The sequence below is a fragment of the Elgaria multicarinata genome, chromosome 18 (genome assembly GCF_023053635.1).
Source record: "Elgaria multicarinata webbii isolate HBS135686 ecotype San Diego chromosome 18, rElgMul1.1.pri, whole genome shotgun sequence".
Classification (NCBI taxonomy): domain Eukaryota; kingdom Metazoa; phylum Chordata; class Lepidosauria; order Squamata; family Anguidae; genus Elgaria; species Elgaria multicarinata.
The window spans coordinates 19,589,497-19,604,773 of record NC_086188.1 but is presented as its reverse complement, the minus strand read 5'-3'; the positions used below and the strand labels follow the sequence as shown (position 1 = coordinate 19,604,773).

The 15,277-nt window shown below is 46.6% G+C and overlaps 2 protein-coding genes across 3 annotated transcripts in view; both read left to right on the top strand.

Annotated features, from left to right (window-relative positions):
• PES1 (pescadillo ribosomal biogenesis factor 1) overlaps positions 1-10,849 on the top strand; it is a 46,325-nt gene extending 35,476 nt beyond the window's left edge. The window contains exons 12-16 of one of the 2 annotated variants that reach the window (XM_063144273.1): positions 5,012-5,196; positions 5,933-5,954; positions 5,988-6,099; positions 7,259-7,426; positions 10,490-10,849. In XM_063144273.1, the coding sequence (XP_063000343.1) occupies positions 5,012-5,196; positions 5,933-5,954; positions 5,988-6,099; positions 7,259-7,426; positions 10,490-10,576 (574 nt within the window). In that variant the 3' untranslated portion in view covers positions 10,577-10,849. Of the gene's footprint in view, positions 1-5,011; positions 5,197-5,932; positions 6,100-7,258; positions 7,427-10,489 lie in introns of both variants that reach the window. The other variant, XM_063144272.1, reaches the window with a different exon arrangement.
• Positions 1-15,277, top strand: part of SF3A1 (splicing factor 3a subunit 1) — a 418,137-nt gene that overhangs the window by 55,473 nt on the left and 347,387 nt on the right. The gene's annotated exons all lie outside the window — the stretch shown is intronic.

Genomic DNA, 15,277 nt, shown 5'->3' with positions numbered 1-15,277 from the left:
GAGTCGCAAGGCAAGACGGCAAAAAACCTGCTGCTCTAGCCCAGCTGGGCTCCATCGGCAGGGGAAATAAACCCGTGCCGGCAAGCACTTGGGGAGCCGCTGGTCGTGCCGTCCCTGGGTAGGGTGCGCCACATGTTCCCGGGGATATGCACAGTCCTTGCCACCACAGTCCGCCCCGTGATCCATCTGGAGGTAGGCTCAAGGGGATAGAACGAGCCTCTTTCATCCCCTCAAGCCAATTCCCAAATGGATCATGGGGCAGGGGTGTGAGGTGTGTGTGGGGTGCAACGGGTGTCTCCCACAACTGGGCATACAACATCCAACCATGGGGGAAATTTGCCCATACCGGGTGGGGAATTGGACACAGGGGAATCAGACGTGCAAGCATCCCTCCTGCCCCTTTTGCTCTGGCGAATGGGGGACGGAGACGCCCAAGAATCTGCCGTCCTCATCACAACAGCAGCACGGATCCTTGCACACACCCCGTCGCCATCATTTCTGCGTACCAAGCTTGTTGTGCAATATTTTTTGCTCATTCATAAGCAAAAGCTTCCAGTACACTTTTGACCTGAAATGATACAGACTTATCTCTACTCAAATAATTTTTTTTGGCCCAAGAATGTGGCTTTAATTCAACGTTTTCTCTTTGGATACCATCTCCCGGTCAACTTGACCATACTTTTTTTTTCTTGCCAATTACCCAGAATTCATTGTGAACCGACTTGTGTGTCTCTGTTGTTTTTCCTTTAATACAGTCACTACTTTTTACTTATTTACATTTTGAAGTTCTTATTTATTCATCATTAGTATTTAACATTTCCATTTAATAATAAAACATTCCATATGTTTTTAAGAGAGGTGGATTGGCAGGTTTTTTAAACGGTCTTCCCGGCAAGTCCAATAAAGCAAAATCAGCAATTTCCTGAAATCCAGGGCAGACCCATCCAACTTGATATACAGCTGCTTTACACATGTGTCTCTTTTGGCAGTGTGAAAGAGGCGGGTGGGAGGAAGTTGCTCTCTCCTGTTATGCTGCAGGCAAATCATATGGATGGTCCCCCCCGTCCCCCCATGTTTTTGGTCTCTGTGCGTTCTGATTCTCAGGTATCAATTTTTTATTTTTTCAAAATGACACCAACTTACAGACACAATACAAGAGGCTAAAAAACACAAAACACATAAAAAACAAAGTTCTGATTTTCCCCACAGCAAAAAAATGTAGCTATATCTTCTCCTACTCCATAATTAGAAAAATAAAATAAAAATTCCCCTCTTTCTTTTATCTTAAAAGTTATCTTCTTAATCCTTGAATCCACAGATAAACAGATGGTTCTTCGTCGTGGTCTCTGCGTATCACACACTATGGGCTTCTGCGCCTGCGCAGAACCAGTGTCGGGAACTTCAATAGCTGAGTAATGTTTTTGGCGGGAGCCCCGCCCACCATCCTACTGCGCATGTCCAGGGGGTCCCGCCATGCTCTTCAGTTCTCTTTCGACCGCGCTACTACCAGCACATCGGGAGCTTCGCTCTTCCTTAGAGAACATTTAGCTGAGTTCTTCCTCGTATTCCCTTATTTCTTCGCCTTCGTCGTCTTCTCTCTCTCTTTTCCTATAAAACAATTTTTTTTTTAGTTTTCTTCTATTTTTCATCTACTTTTGCTTTCCCTTCTCTATGTCTGACTCTAATAGAGCCCCTTTCAAGAGGTGCCTCTCTTGCAACAGAAAGGTTCCACTCTCTGATGGACATTCATTGTGTTTCCTATGCTCGGGCGAGTCGCACGTCGTCGAGACTTGCCCATTTTGTATGAAACTATCCCGGCAATCTCGCCGTAATAGAGCTGACCGACTTAAAGTTCTCCTTTGGAAAAAGGCCCTCGAAGTGGTTCACGATCCCGTACCGCAGGCCTCGACGTCGACCGCCCACCTATCATCTCCTATCATGGAGCAACAGGCATTATCTGTGGGTAACAAATCCCACACCCTCGTAACAGCAAAAAAGCTGTCAAAGAGGGCAAGAGACCATAAGACGGCGGACAAAGGGAAACAGAAAAAGAAACCCTGTCGAGAAAAGGAGGCGCGTCCACCATCTCGCCCTCCGACTCCTCAACCACAACCATTGCTGTCGGTATCGTCTCCTCCGCCGCCACCAACTTTGCCCCCAGTCCCCTCGGTACCGCCACCTACGGCGTCGATCTCAGAGGGCGAGCTCCGGGGCTCACCACTATAATCCAGAGCCATTCCATTGGTCCAAACAGCCCCCCCACACAACAGCCTTATGAGCACCAGACTTCTACGCAATTGGCTATTCGTGCTTCTTCCTATAGATCGCGATCTGTGCGTCGTGAGTGGGATTCCGACTAACTGGTCCATGCCGAGATCTCACACTCCGGACCGCCGCCGAGACCGAGAGTTTATTAACAAGCATTATCGCCCTCCATACCGCGACCGTAGAGCTCCACGCTCCCCTCGCTCGCCACCACCTCCACCAGTGCCTCCTAGATTCATGTCACTGCAGCGCTCTCTGCAAATTGAGCAACGGCACTAAGACCAGCGGAGGTCACCGTCCCCCTCGGATAACGATTATCGATCGGACTCATCTTCCGTCATGTCGGTACCGAGATTGGTTCCATCACCGACCGACGTCAATACAATGGAACATGCTTCTCCTTCTGATGACACCAACCACTTCACCGAACAAATCCTTCGCATGGCTTCGCATTGATGCCCAACAACCTTCTGAAGAAATTTTGGACACCATTTTTGACTCTGCTTATGCAGATAGCACACCTCCAGTATCCATACCTCTTTTTCCGAGACTCCTCCATACCGCCCGCCAGTCCTGGAAGACACCAGCCGCTCTTGGACCCACGTCCAGACGACGTGAAAGTCTCTATAGAGTACAGGAAAAGGATGCTTCCTTCCTTTTCAATCACCCTAAACCAAATTCCGTCATTGTGGAGTCCTCACAAGGCCGCTCTACCAAGGCGCACATGACACCTTCCGACAAAGAATCTCGCCGTCTCGACGTGATTGGCAGACGACTTTACTCCTCAGCTGCCCTCACTATTAGGGTGGCTAACTACACTGCCCTCATGGCACGCTACCAAATCTTTCTTTGGGATAAAATGTCATCCCTTACATCTCATCTTCATGATGACCAAAGGGAGCTCGCCCAGTTGTTCCACACCGAAGCATCCAAGATCTCTCGACTCCAACTCAATGCTTCTCGTCACTTAACAGACTGCGCATCTAAATCCATGATTGGTTCCATCTCCCTCCGCCGCCACACCTGGCTTTGCGCTGTGGGCCTCACTCCTGAAGCACGCTCTCGAATCAAAGACCTCCCATTCGATGGCGATGGCTTATTTAATTCCACCACCGACGAGGCTATGGATACTATCCAGAAAGCACGCCTCACAGCAAGAAAGATGGGAGTCTCCCAACCCTCCTATCATTCCTCCTAACCATCTACTAGAAAAACCTATCGAGCCAAACGCCGCCGATTTGCTTCCTTTGCACAACGTCACGGTTTCGACCCTCAGAATGCCTCCATCAGAGACATTCTCTTCTTCCTCAATCATCTCTTTGACTCTGGTCTCAAAAATTCTTCACTATGGGTACATCTGGCAGCCTTGTCCACCATTCACCCTCCAATCCAAGGACATTCTGTCTTCACTCATCCACTTGTCAAGCAATTCCTGAAGGGAGCCAAAAATTTGCTTCCCCCATCCAGACACATTACCCCGCAATGGAGCTTGTCTGTTGTCCTAAAAGCGCTAACGGGCAAACCTTTCGAGCTCTTAGCATCTACCAGCCTCCTCCTCCTTTCAATGAAAGTAGCCTTCCTCATGGCTGTCACGTCCGCCCATCGTGCCTCGGAACTCACAGCCCTCCGTGTCGACCCACCATACCTCTCCTTCCACCCAGACAAGGTTACACTTCGACCAGATTTGCAATTTCTCCCCAAGGTCGTCACACCTTTTCATCTCAACCTTCATCATCATCCTTCCTACCTTCTTCAAACAGCCTTCCTCTCCACTAGAGACAACACTACACTCTCTCGATGTTCGTCGGGCTCTGGCGTTCTATAAAGCCCGAACCGAACCTTTTCGAACTACTCCTCGCCTATTTGTGTTATATGGCAAACCTAAACAAGGCATGCCTGTATCTTCACAAAGGCTTGCAGTATGGGTCACCCAGACGATTCGTCTTGCATACCAACTCCAGGGCTTGCCCTTACCTAACCCAGTGACAGCGCACTCTACCCATGCCATGGCTACTTCCATAGCCTTTTCCAGAGGAATCCGTATCCAAGAACTTTGTAGAGCAGCCACTTGGTCCCGGCCCTCTACTTTCATCAAACACTACCAACTAGATGTCAGAGCCAGAGCCGATTCCAGTTTTGGTAGAGCCGTCCTATCCTCACTCCTGTGAAGTCACCGCTTCCAACGAGACTACCCTCCTCCGGTAAGTCAGCTTGCTACTCGCCCATAGTGTGTGATGCACAGAGACCACGACGAAGAAATGCAGGTTGCTTACCTGTAACCGTAGTTCTTCGAGTGGTCATCTGTGCATTCACACAACCCACCCACCATCCCCTCCTAGTCTCGTTGAGGCTTGGAGGCGTGCTGCAACTTCATACCTATAGCATGTGTTTGTCTGCACATGTGTATATGCTTCGGATACTAATGTCTGTATGCACATATATATATACATAAGTATACCCTTCGGTTCCAATTAGCTACGGTCTCAAGGAACTGAAGAGCATGGCGGGACCCCCTGGACATGCGCAGTAGGATGGTGGGCGGGGCTCCCGCCGAAAACATTACTCAGCTATTGAAGTTCCCGACACTGGTCCTGCGCAGGCGCAGAAGCCCATAGTGTGTGAATGCACAGATGACCACTCGAAGAACTACGGTTACAGGTAAGCAACCTGCATTTTTTTTTCTAGTCCCTGCAAAAAGTCTGTAAGAGGTGCGTTCTGATTCTCATTGGCTTCCTTTCCACCCCAGGTATTACCTCCAGCCGCAGTGGGTCTTTGACTCCGTCAATGCCAAGCTGTGCCTTCCGGTGGCGGATTATTTCCCTGGCGTGCTGCTGCCTCCACACCTCTCTCCATTTGTTGCTGAGAAGGAGGGGGACTATATCCCGCCAGAGAAGCTGAAGCTGTTAGCCTTGCAGAGGGGCGACAAACCTGGTAACAAGAACGTATTTTCTGTTTACTTGCTTTGTACCCTGCCTGTTTACATAGGCGTGCGCAGCACATTTAATTAGGGTGTGCAGCCAGGATTTTCTTTTTGAAGGCAAACGTTTATTGAATACTTAATCATAAAGGACATTATTTTTATTCATTCATTTATTATACTGCTTGCCTGACTGCAGGAGGGCCATTGCAGTTGCGGAGCTGGGGGGATGAAGAGACACTCCCCAAGTCCTGGAATTGGTGGGGTGTTGTGGTGACCACTGGCCAGAGGAGGGGCTTACGAGGCGATATTAGCCTTCAGGGGCCCTCCTCGTGGCGTCTTTGAAGTGTGGCTCTCGACAAAGAGGCCTGCTGCTGGGGGTAATGGTGCTCTCTTGGAGGTAGCGGTTCTTCGGCACAGTGGTGGAGTGGCTGGAGGGCAGCTGAGCACTATTCTCGTTGCGTACGGATCCGCCTCCGTATCCCTACTCAGACGCCTCCTCAATTGCTTGAGACATTAGGGTGTGCCTGGGCACACCCCGCACAGCCCTTGCGCATGCCTATGCCTTTCTACCAAAAAATGGCACTTCAGGTAGCTTACAGAGACAAGTAAATGACAATCTGTATATTCTGGGCTGGTGTAAAGCCTTAGACTCCTACACTAATGTGGAGGGTGAGAGGTTTTCTCTGGCAACCTGCCTTCTGAATGTGGTGTTCATGAATCACAATGCAGCGTCCTTTGTTTCTGTAGGAGAAGAGAGTGGGTCAGGAGAAGAGGAGGAAGGTGAAGATGCAACAGAAGGCTCCGAGGAAGAGGAGGAGGAGGATTCTGACAGAGAAGACGAGGGAAGGCTGAAGAAAATGGAAACACAGAGGTCCCAGAGCCAGAAGATGGAAGCACAGAGGTCCCAGAGAAAGGTACGTGGGGAAGTTGGAGGATGTGGGCACATTTTTGTGAACCGCCCAGAGAGCTTCGGCTATTGGGCGGTATAAAAATGTAATAAATAAATAAATAAATAAATAAAATTTAATAAAACCTAAATATTAGAGACCCACAATCAAGAGCTTCAGCCGTCTTTGCATCTGCAGGGATGTGGCCTCTCCTCTTTGGCCGTTCTCTCTCCCACTTGTCTTCCCCTGGTTTCTCTGCAGCATCGCCTCTGCCGACCTTCCTTTCTAGGCCCCTGCTTCTTCTTTTCCCTTTCTAGGACCAGAGTAGCTGCCTTCTGCCTGCCCCACTCTTTGGGCTGAAATCAATTTGTTCAAATGTCACAGGGAGGGTTCATCGCCCTCGAAAATCCTGCAGTGCATTTTTTTGAAAACAAAAACTTTAAAACCTAGGGCAGCATCAGGGCCGGCGCCAGACTATTTTGCGCCTTAGGCAGGCGCGCCGTACTAAAGCCGCCCTGCACCCGCTCTGACGTCTGAAGCTGCCACCCCCGCCCCCCAACCCCAGCGTCCTGGCACTGGGGTTGGGGGGCGGGGTAGAGGCTTCGAGGCGGCGCGCCTGGAAGTGGCTTCCGGGCGTGCCTTTCTGAAGCCTCTGCCCCCCAACGCCAGCGTCCTGGCTTCGAAGCCAGGCGCAGCTCCCAGCCGGGCACTGGCTTTGGAGCCAGGATGCTGGAGTTGGGGGGCAGCTGGGGTGGCGGCGGCTTTGGAACAGCGTGCCCGGAAGCCGCTCTAGGAGAGCAACTTCCGGGTGCGCCGTTCAGCGCCCTCCTTTGCTTGGCGCTGTAGGCTGCTGCCTGAGCTGCCTCTATGGCAGTGCCGGCCCTGGGCAGCATGCAGCTTGTGCCGGGTTATTGAAATGATGAAAACGTACTATTGATCTTCGTTTATTCATGATGTCTATTGCCCCTACTGTGCAGAGCGCTTTGCCATGCTTTAACTCTTCTTTGATGTGTCCTCTCCAACCTTGCGTCAATCTCTGGTTGCCCTGAGAGCTTTTTGCGTTGAGATGTAGCACTCTCTTGCGTTCCCCGCAGAGGCGTCCTGGATCTTTTCAGCTGCCTCTGGTTTTTAAAAAAGGTGGAGAATGGAACTCACTGTTTGAGCTCACCACTTCCTCCTTTCCCAGAACCTCCCTGTGAAGGTGACAGCTGGCAAGGTGCTGAAGGAGGACCAGCAGCGGGTTGTGCAAGAGCAGCAGAGCGAGGAGAAACGCTTAGCCATCATGATGATGAAGAAACGGGAGAAATATCTCTACCAGAAGATCATGTTTGGGAAGAAACGCAAGATCCGGGAGGTACTGGAGTGAGGTTGCCCCTTGCCATGCTGGGCTTGTGCCCGTTTTGCTGTGATGGGCCTTGAAAACTTTGCCAATCCAGGGGGCTGCAGGGCAGAATGTCACCCACAGGGTTGCCACTCAGTGGCTCCTGCACCTTAAACAGCAGCCTGATCTACAGATGTTAGCGGGTGGCGATGCTTGTTTATTTGACCAGTAATTGGATGACCCTACGGAAAGGAGGACCGGGCTCCTGTATCTTAACAGTTGTATTGAAAAGGGAATTTCAGCAGGTGTCATTTGTATACATGCAGCACCTAGTGAAATTTCCTCTTCATCCCAACAGTGAAAGCTGCAGGAGCCCTGCCCTCTTGGCCACATACAAAAGAGGGCAGGGCTCCTGCAGCTTTAACTGTTGGGATGAAGAGGGGTTTTTATCAGGTGCTGCATGCATAGACATGACACCTGCTGTAATTCCCTTTTCTACACAACTTAAAGATACAGGAGCCCTGTCTTCCTTTTCATACGGTCACCCAAACCAATAGATAAAACAGATTCCAGGCCAAGTTCCAAACATTAAGATACACCTCCAAATAAAAATGCCAAGCATCAATAGACAAGCAGCAGATAAAAGATGAAACAGTACTTAAAATGCCTGAGTGAACAAAACCCTTTTTGCATCTGGAAACCAGCAATGTTAGTGCTGGGCAAACTTCCTAAGGCAGTGACAGCCTAAAAATCTTTCTCTTCCATTGGCATGAGCCCTACGTAAGATGGAAGAGGGACTTGGTAGATGATGGCTGTGTTCAGAAGACACCTTAAATCACAAAGATGGTCTCTTCTTGATCCTCCCAGAGTGCAGGACACGGAATCAGGGGCTGAAGTTACAGGAAGCCAGATTCCAGCTGGACATCAGGAAAAACTTCCTGACTGTTAGAGCAGTACGACAATGGAATCAGTTGCCTGGTGAGGTTGTGGGCTCTCCAAAGCTGGAGAGAGCTGATAAGACATTTTTCTCCCTCTCCCATAATGCTGGAACTGAGGACCACTCCATGAGGCTGGAGTTTCAGCCTGGATTGACCCCTCCACAACTTTCTTCCTGTGTGTGGAATTACTGTACGGAATCCACAAGTTGGGGAAGTAAGGGTGGGGTGGGATAGATGGCTTATAAACAGAGCTGGACATATTCATGGGGAGAGGACTGATCTCTCCAAAATTGGTAGGCATGTAGCCAGATTAACCACATCTCAGGGGGCCGAAGTCCCTGGCCCAACATCTCAGGGAGCCCACTGGCTAGATTCCCAGCTTTCAAATAATAATAATTAAAAGATCAAGTCTCTAGCCCTTGTAGAGCACTGGTTCCTCTCTATTCGGCCCTGGTTAGGCCTCATCTAGAGTATTGCGTCCAGTTCTGGGCTCCACAATTCAAGATGGACGCAGACAAGCTGGAGCGTGTTCAGAGGAGGGCAACCAGGATGATCAGGGGTCTGGAAACAAAGCCCTATGAAGAGAGACTGAAAGAACTGGGCAGGTTTAGCCTGGAGAAGAGAAGATTGAGGGGAGACATGAGAGCACTCTTCAAATACTTAAAAGGTTGTCACACAGAAGAGGGCCAGGATCTCTTCTCGATCCTCCCAGAGTGCAGGACATGGAATAATGGGCTCAAGTTAAAGGAAGCTGGATTCCAGCTGGACATCAGGAAAAACTTCCTGACTGTTAGAGCAGTACGACAATGGAATCAGTTGCCTGGTGAGGTTGTGGGCTCTCCCACACTAGAGGCCTTCAAGAGGCAGCTGGACAACCATCTGTCAGAGATGCTTTAGGGTGGATTCCTGCATTGAGCAGGGGGTTGGACTCGATGGCCTTGTAGGCCCCTTCCAACTCTGCTATTCTATGATTCTATGACTTTAACCACGGTGAGTAAGGCTTTTTGCCTTATTCATCATGATGAAAGCCGTGGTTTAAGGTGCCTTCTGAACACAGCCAACCTTAGAGTGCAGGCTGGATGATGCAGGAGTACATGTTCCATCAGTTGCTTGGGTTCCAAGTTCAGGGTTTGAAAGGCAGGCACTAGCCGTTTGAAATTCAGCTCTGAAGCAAATAGGCGACCAGTGAAGCTCTTAAGACTGGAGAGATGTGGCCGGAATTTTGTCCAGCTCAGGATTCTGGCAGGTGTATTTTGCACTGACTGAAGCAGGGCTGGCTGGGAAATGCTGCGAGTTGTAGGACTTTTCTGGTTAACATGCATTGGATTGAGCCTTTACTGTTCTTTCTGGTTGCCCAATCACAGAAGTTCTCTGGGCAGGGTAGAATCCATAAAAACCAAATTAAAACAGAACGAAGTCCTAAAAACAGTTATCAAAATGCCTGGAAGAATGAAAAGGCCTTCACCTGGTGCCGAAAAGAAGTAACGCAAGGACTAGGCGAGCCTCTCTGGGGAGAGCATTCCACAGGTGGGGTGTCACCACTGAAAAGATGTTTTAAGCTACATCTCCCCACGTTCCTGGCCTTTGGATGTGTTGGCTAGGGCTGATAGGAGTTGAAGTCCAAAACATCTGGAGGGCACCAGGTTGGGGAAGAAGGATGGGATACAGGGTCGAAATGGGGTTTACTTTGGAGAGCGGATGCATTGGTTAAGCCCCACAGTGCAGTTCCAGTGGGTCGCTGGAGGCTGTACTGTGTCCATGACCCTGAGTGCAGTGTTGCTGCAAAGCTCCCTCGTGTGCTCTGCTCTTCTGTTTTTGGGAAACCGTCTCCTGAATCTTGCAGACTTGGCTTTAAAGTTCCAAAAGCCAAAAAAAAAAAAAAAAAGACGAAGGAATTCCAGGAAGGAACCCAAAAAAGCCAGAGGCCAAGGGGGTGAAAACAGAGATGTGGTTTATTAAAAATGATTACCAACATGTTTCGGACCCTAAAGTCCTTCCTCAGGGTAATTCAAACAAAAGTGAGATATCAATTTTCTTATGGACCCACGGTCTCCTCAGCAAAGAGAATTGATATCTCACATACATCAAATGTATCAGAGTTGATTTGTATGTGTATATATGGGTGGCATCATCTATATAAATATTTTCTCTTCCTCAGGCAAATAAACTGGCGGAGAAACGCAAAGCCCATGATGCAGCAGCGAAACCAGAGAAGAAGAAAAGCAAGAAGGCACGACGGGAATAATGTGGCCCTCACGCCTCAAGATCTACAAGATGGACATTTTGGGCTGCGTGTTGAGCCTCTCAGCTGGACGTGGGAACCACAGAATTCCCCTCTTTCCCTCAGCCATGCTTCTCCGAGGCAGGCAGTAGGCCTAGTACCTTGGCCTTGTCCACTTGGTTTAAAACAAATCTGGATTTTCCTCAGCTCCTTTTAGGGTTTCCTCATTGTATGATGGCTGACAGCTGCCGCCGCCGCAGCCAATCAGGACACGCTTCGTGGACTTTGGGGAGGGCTGCGACCGCTTTTCCCGTCCGGTAATCTGGTGGGGTAACAGAGAAAGAATGAGCCAATAGGAAGGTGGGTTCACTCGCACACGATTCCTGTGAGGACGGCTTTGTGAGAAGACCCCTTCTCTGTCTGCTTTGGCCCAGAGGATATTAACGAAGCCTAACTGCAATTCCACCACAAAGGACAGTCGCCATTTTTTTTACATGTCACTATTTTCCAGTGAATATATGGGAGTTAAAAACAAAACGAAAACCCCTCAGAACTGTTGCTGTGCTTTGTATATAAATCAACTTGTAAGACCAGCACAAAGGCTCAGGCTGGACACCCCAATCTAGGTAATGGGACAGCTTGGGATAGGAGTAACGTATACATGGTTCCTTCTCTTCTTCTCCCTTTGCCTTGTTTGATTCTAAAGCTGTCCACTAGCTCCCCTCTCTAGCTTGGAGAGCTGCAATAATATATCTTCAGCCCTGCTGCTTCTGCCCTTTGGATTTCAGTTGTAAATGGCGGGATAATTATGTTTTCTTTTATTAAACTGAATTTTGAAACAATGACCTTCGACAGAATCTTTTAACTTAAAGGGATGTCGCTGAGACAGTTAAATGACAAAGAAAATGGACTTTCTGGTTTGCCAGTAAAGGCATGGAAAGGAAGGGATCCCTTCTTAGAATCATAGAATCGTAGAGTTGGAAGGGGCCTATAAGGCCATCGAGTCCAACCCCCTGCTCAATGCAGGAATCCACCCTAAAGCATCCCTGACAGATGGCTGTCCAGATGCCTCTTGAATGACTGTAGTGTGGGAGAGCCCATAACCTCCCTAGGTAGCTGGTTCCATTGTTGTACTGCTCTAACAGTCAGGAAGTTTTTCCTGATGTCCAGCTGGAATCTGGCTTCCTGTCACTTTGTTAGATCAATGTTCTTTTCACCCAAGGACGAGATCCAAACAGCCCTTAAGCACGACTCCACCATTCCAGCGACAGAGGGTTCAAAAGCGCTTTATTGATTAGTAATCAAGGCCTGGTCTCTTCAAAGGGAGCAATCAGACAAAAGACATAGGGAATATGGTACAGTATTAAAACTTTCAAGGGGCAGGGCCCAGTAGCAGCATTAACCAATCAGAACATAACACTGAGGCATAGCTAATTATGCTAAACAGTCCTGTAAACAATACCTTTGGCCTGACAGTAAGTTACAGAGAGTTAACTTCGACACAGACAGCTGGAGCCAGGACTCTTGTTTATATTAGTAATCAAGGATGCAAGGACGCACACAAGGAGACATTCTCATACAGGGCATTATGACATTTTGCTTGGTGTGCAATGGATACTATACAGTTTCCTGTTAAAAATGGAGGTGGTTCTGCTAACAACTTGAGCCCGTTATTCCGTGTCCTGCACTCTGGGAGGATCGAGAAGCGATCCTGGCCCTCCTCTGTGTGACAACCTTTCAAGTATTTGAAGAGTGCTATCATGTCTCCCCTCAATAAATAAATAAATAATAAAGGCACAATCCTAGGCTTGTTCAGACAAAAAAAAAGCCTCCTACAACTCCCTATATTCTTTAGTAGGAGAGGGAGGAAAATAGATTTTATAAAGCCAGGAGAATCTGTTTCCATTTTTCAGAGCAACTGCATATAATTTAATGTTACATTTTAACTCTTCTGTTCAGAGAAGGAGCACTGCTGCTTATGCATGCTTTATTATTCTATTTATTTAATTGATTTAATGTGTAATAAAACAGATTGCTCTGGACTTTATACAATAAAAAAATTAAAGCATAGTAAATGCAATAAAATCACAGTAAGAACATAAAACCAGCAGACATGTGACACAGCATAAAATATAATAAGAGTGCAAAAACTAAAATTATACAAGAGTTATAATTGTACTGCAAGAAATGAAATGCTATGTCTACACACAAAAAATCTAAAGTAATTACATTTAAGAGGGATGGTTTTCATGAGCTATCATTTAACATGACAATTTGGTACATTCATGCATTTGGTACATCGCCTTTCATAGCATGCCAGTTCTGTCCTTGGAAGTGCTCTGGAAGTGAACATCTTTCTCCTCATGGAAATATCACCTGAAGAGGACAATGAACTCCTGTTAGGTTGTTGCTAATTACATCTAGGATCAAAACAGGTCCTGCTAAGGATGGAGTGATTTTTAAAATATGGACCAGAAGAGTTCAGATGATCAGTTCAATGAGATAATGAGTTCACATTTTATTTGTCCACATTATATTCGAATAATATTTTCATGAAGAGTCGAGGCAGATGTCAAATAACTTCGCAGATTAATGTATTATTTTATATGACAGCTATTTGCAGGATGAGTCTTCCAATAATTTTAAAGTCAAAGGACCTGTACACTTAAGTAAAAGTTAGGTGTTCTGTACTGTTACCAATCAGTGTTCAATATCTGGGACTGATTTAGATTCCTACTTTTGGGGAACCATCATTTAGCCGCTAACATGTTGAAAGTTTTTTTTATCTTGTGTCAAAACCGTTTAACTGGGAGCCCATACCAAGGTGAATTTTAGTAATATTATATACTTTGTTAACTATACTAAACCAGAAATGCGCTATTGGAGGATGAAGTACACTTTATCTATTCTACAATTACGCATGTTAAATATATGAATGAATACCTTTATTGAATAAGTCTTCTGACCATTTCAAGAAATCACATAATCATTAAAAACAAACAGACGTTACTTAAAATTTATGATTTAAAATTTAAAAACAATATACAGTTTGTAAATGATACATTATATATGACTAACAGTTAATAAGACCCCACGTATATTACAACATTTGATAAAAACTTATTAATTAATCCATTTTTTCTAATTCTTTTTTCCTTATACTGGCTGCTTTAAGAGTGAAGAGAGCAACCATCTGGGTCACAAAATAGTTAGAACCATGTAAGAGAAAGGACAATTTATCCTTGGCTAATGGTAATCTATTAGCAGAATTCTTTAAGGTAATACTTTGAAATGTCAGTGTAGAAGTATGTAAATAAAGGGAGGGGGTGGTTGGAAATACTGCGACAAAAGCTGGGGTGAGACACCCTCCTACCACAAATAAGAAAAGCCAAATAATTATAAAAACTGTTACTGTTCTTATTGGTAAGTTACGTTACACTGCCTCAAACTACCTTTCTTCGATCCTAAGACGCCATCGATTCTAAGGCGCACCCCATTTTTAGAGATGTTAATTTGGGGAAAAAAGGGCATCTTAGAATCAAAGAAATACTTCCCTCACCGCCCAGCCAACCTCCTCCCCCCCCCCGCGCTTTCTTCTAACGGTTGTGTCCTTTTCTTTTTTCCCTCTGTGAGAGAAGAAACTGCCGTTTGCGCGGGAAGAAGTGGGGGCGTTGAAACAAAGAGTAAACTTAACTCTCCAGTTCCGCTCTTTACTTGTCTCTGCACCAGGGGACAACGACACGCGAGTACGTCCCATGGAAATCGATGGGACTTACGAATAAATTTGCCTAACAAAAAACCTGGCGCTTACCCTCCCAGCTCCTCCTCACTCGCATGGCTCGAGGCTGCTGCAGGAGCTTCCTCTTTTCCTCTTACCGTATTGCTTCGATTCTAAGACGCCATCGATTCTAAGACGCAGTCCATTTTTAGAGCTGTTAATTTAGGGAAAAAAGTGCGTCTTAGAATCGAAGAAATACGGTATGTAACCATATTGTTTATAAATCATAACCTATCACATCAATATACAATTGCATGTCCTAGCTCCAATTTAAAGAAAGTACTTCTAGCCAATTGTTCTATTTCAAAAGTATATATATGTGTGTGTGTGTGTATTGGTGGCGTGTAACATATACATTAGTAAAGCTCACACAAAAAAAAGTACATTAATATAATGAAAACAATTATGCAGCATTTGGTAATAACATGATATTCATATAACGAAAGCAATTATGCAGCATGTAATAATTCAGTAACAGGAATCCGAACCTGTTTCGCCAGAAATTAATTTGCTGCATAATTGGGTTCGTGTGTGTGTGTGTGTGTGTGTGTGTGTGAAAAAGTTAAAGCAAGATTTAAGTTCTGAGTTTTCCCAAAGCACACCCGGTCTGAAGGGCCAGCAAAAGACAGAGAGATTTGAGAAGAATTCCAAAGAAAATGTTCCCACTCCGAGAGACTTTTAACTCGGATGGAGAAAAGGCACTGATATATGTCCCCTTTACCACATCTGATTTGTTTAATTAGCGAAACCAGAATCCTTCTCTCACAGAAGATCCTGTAAAAATGCAGGGGATGTTTGCCTCAAACTTCAGAAGCCATCACCCCACCTGGGGAGATGTGCAGTCCATGCTGAATGAACCAGAGCTAAGAACGTGATACCAGTGAAGATCAACGTGAAGGCATGGAGCCACCATATCCTTGCTAAAAGAACTTGGGCCAAAAGATATA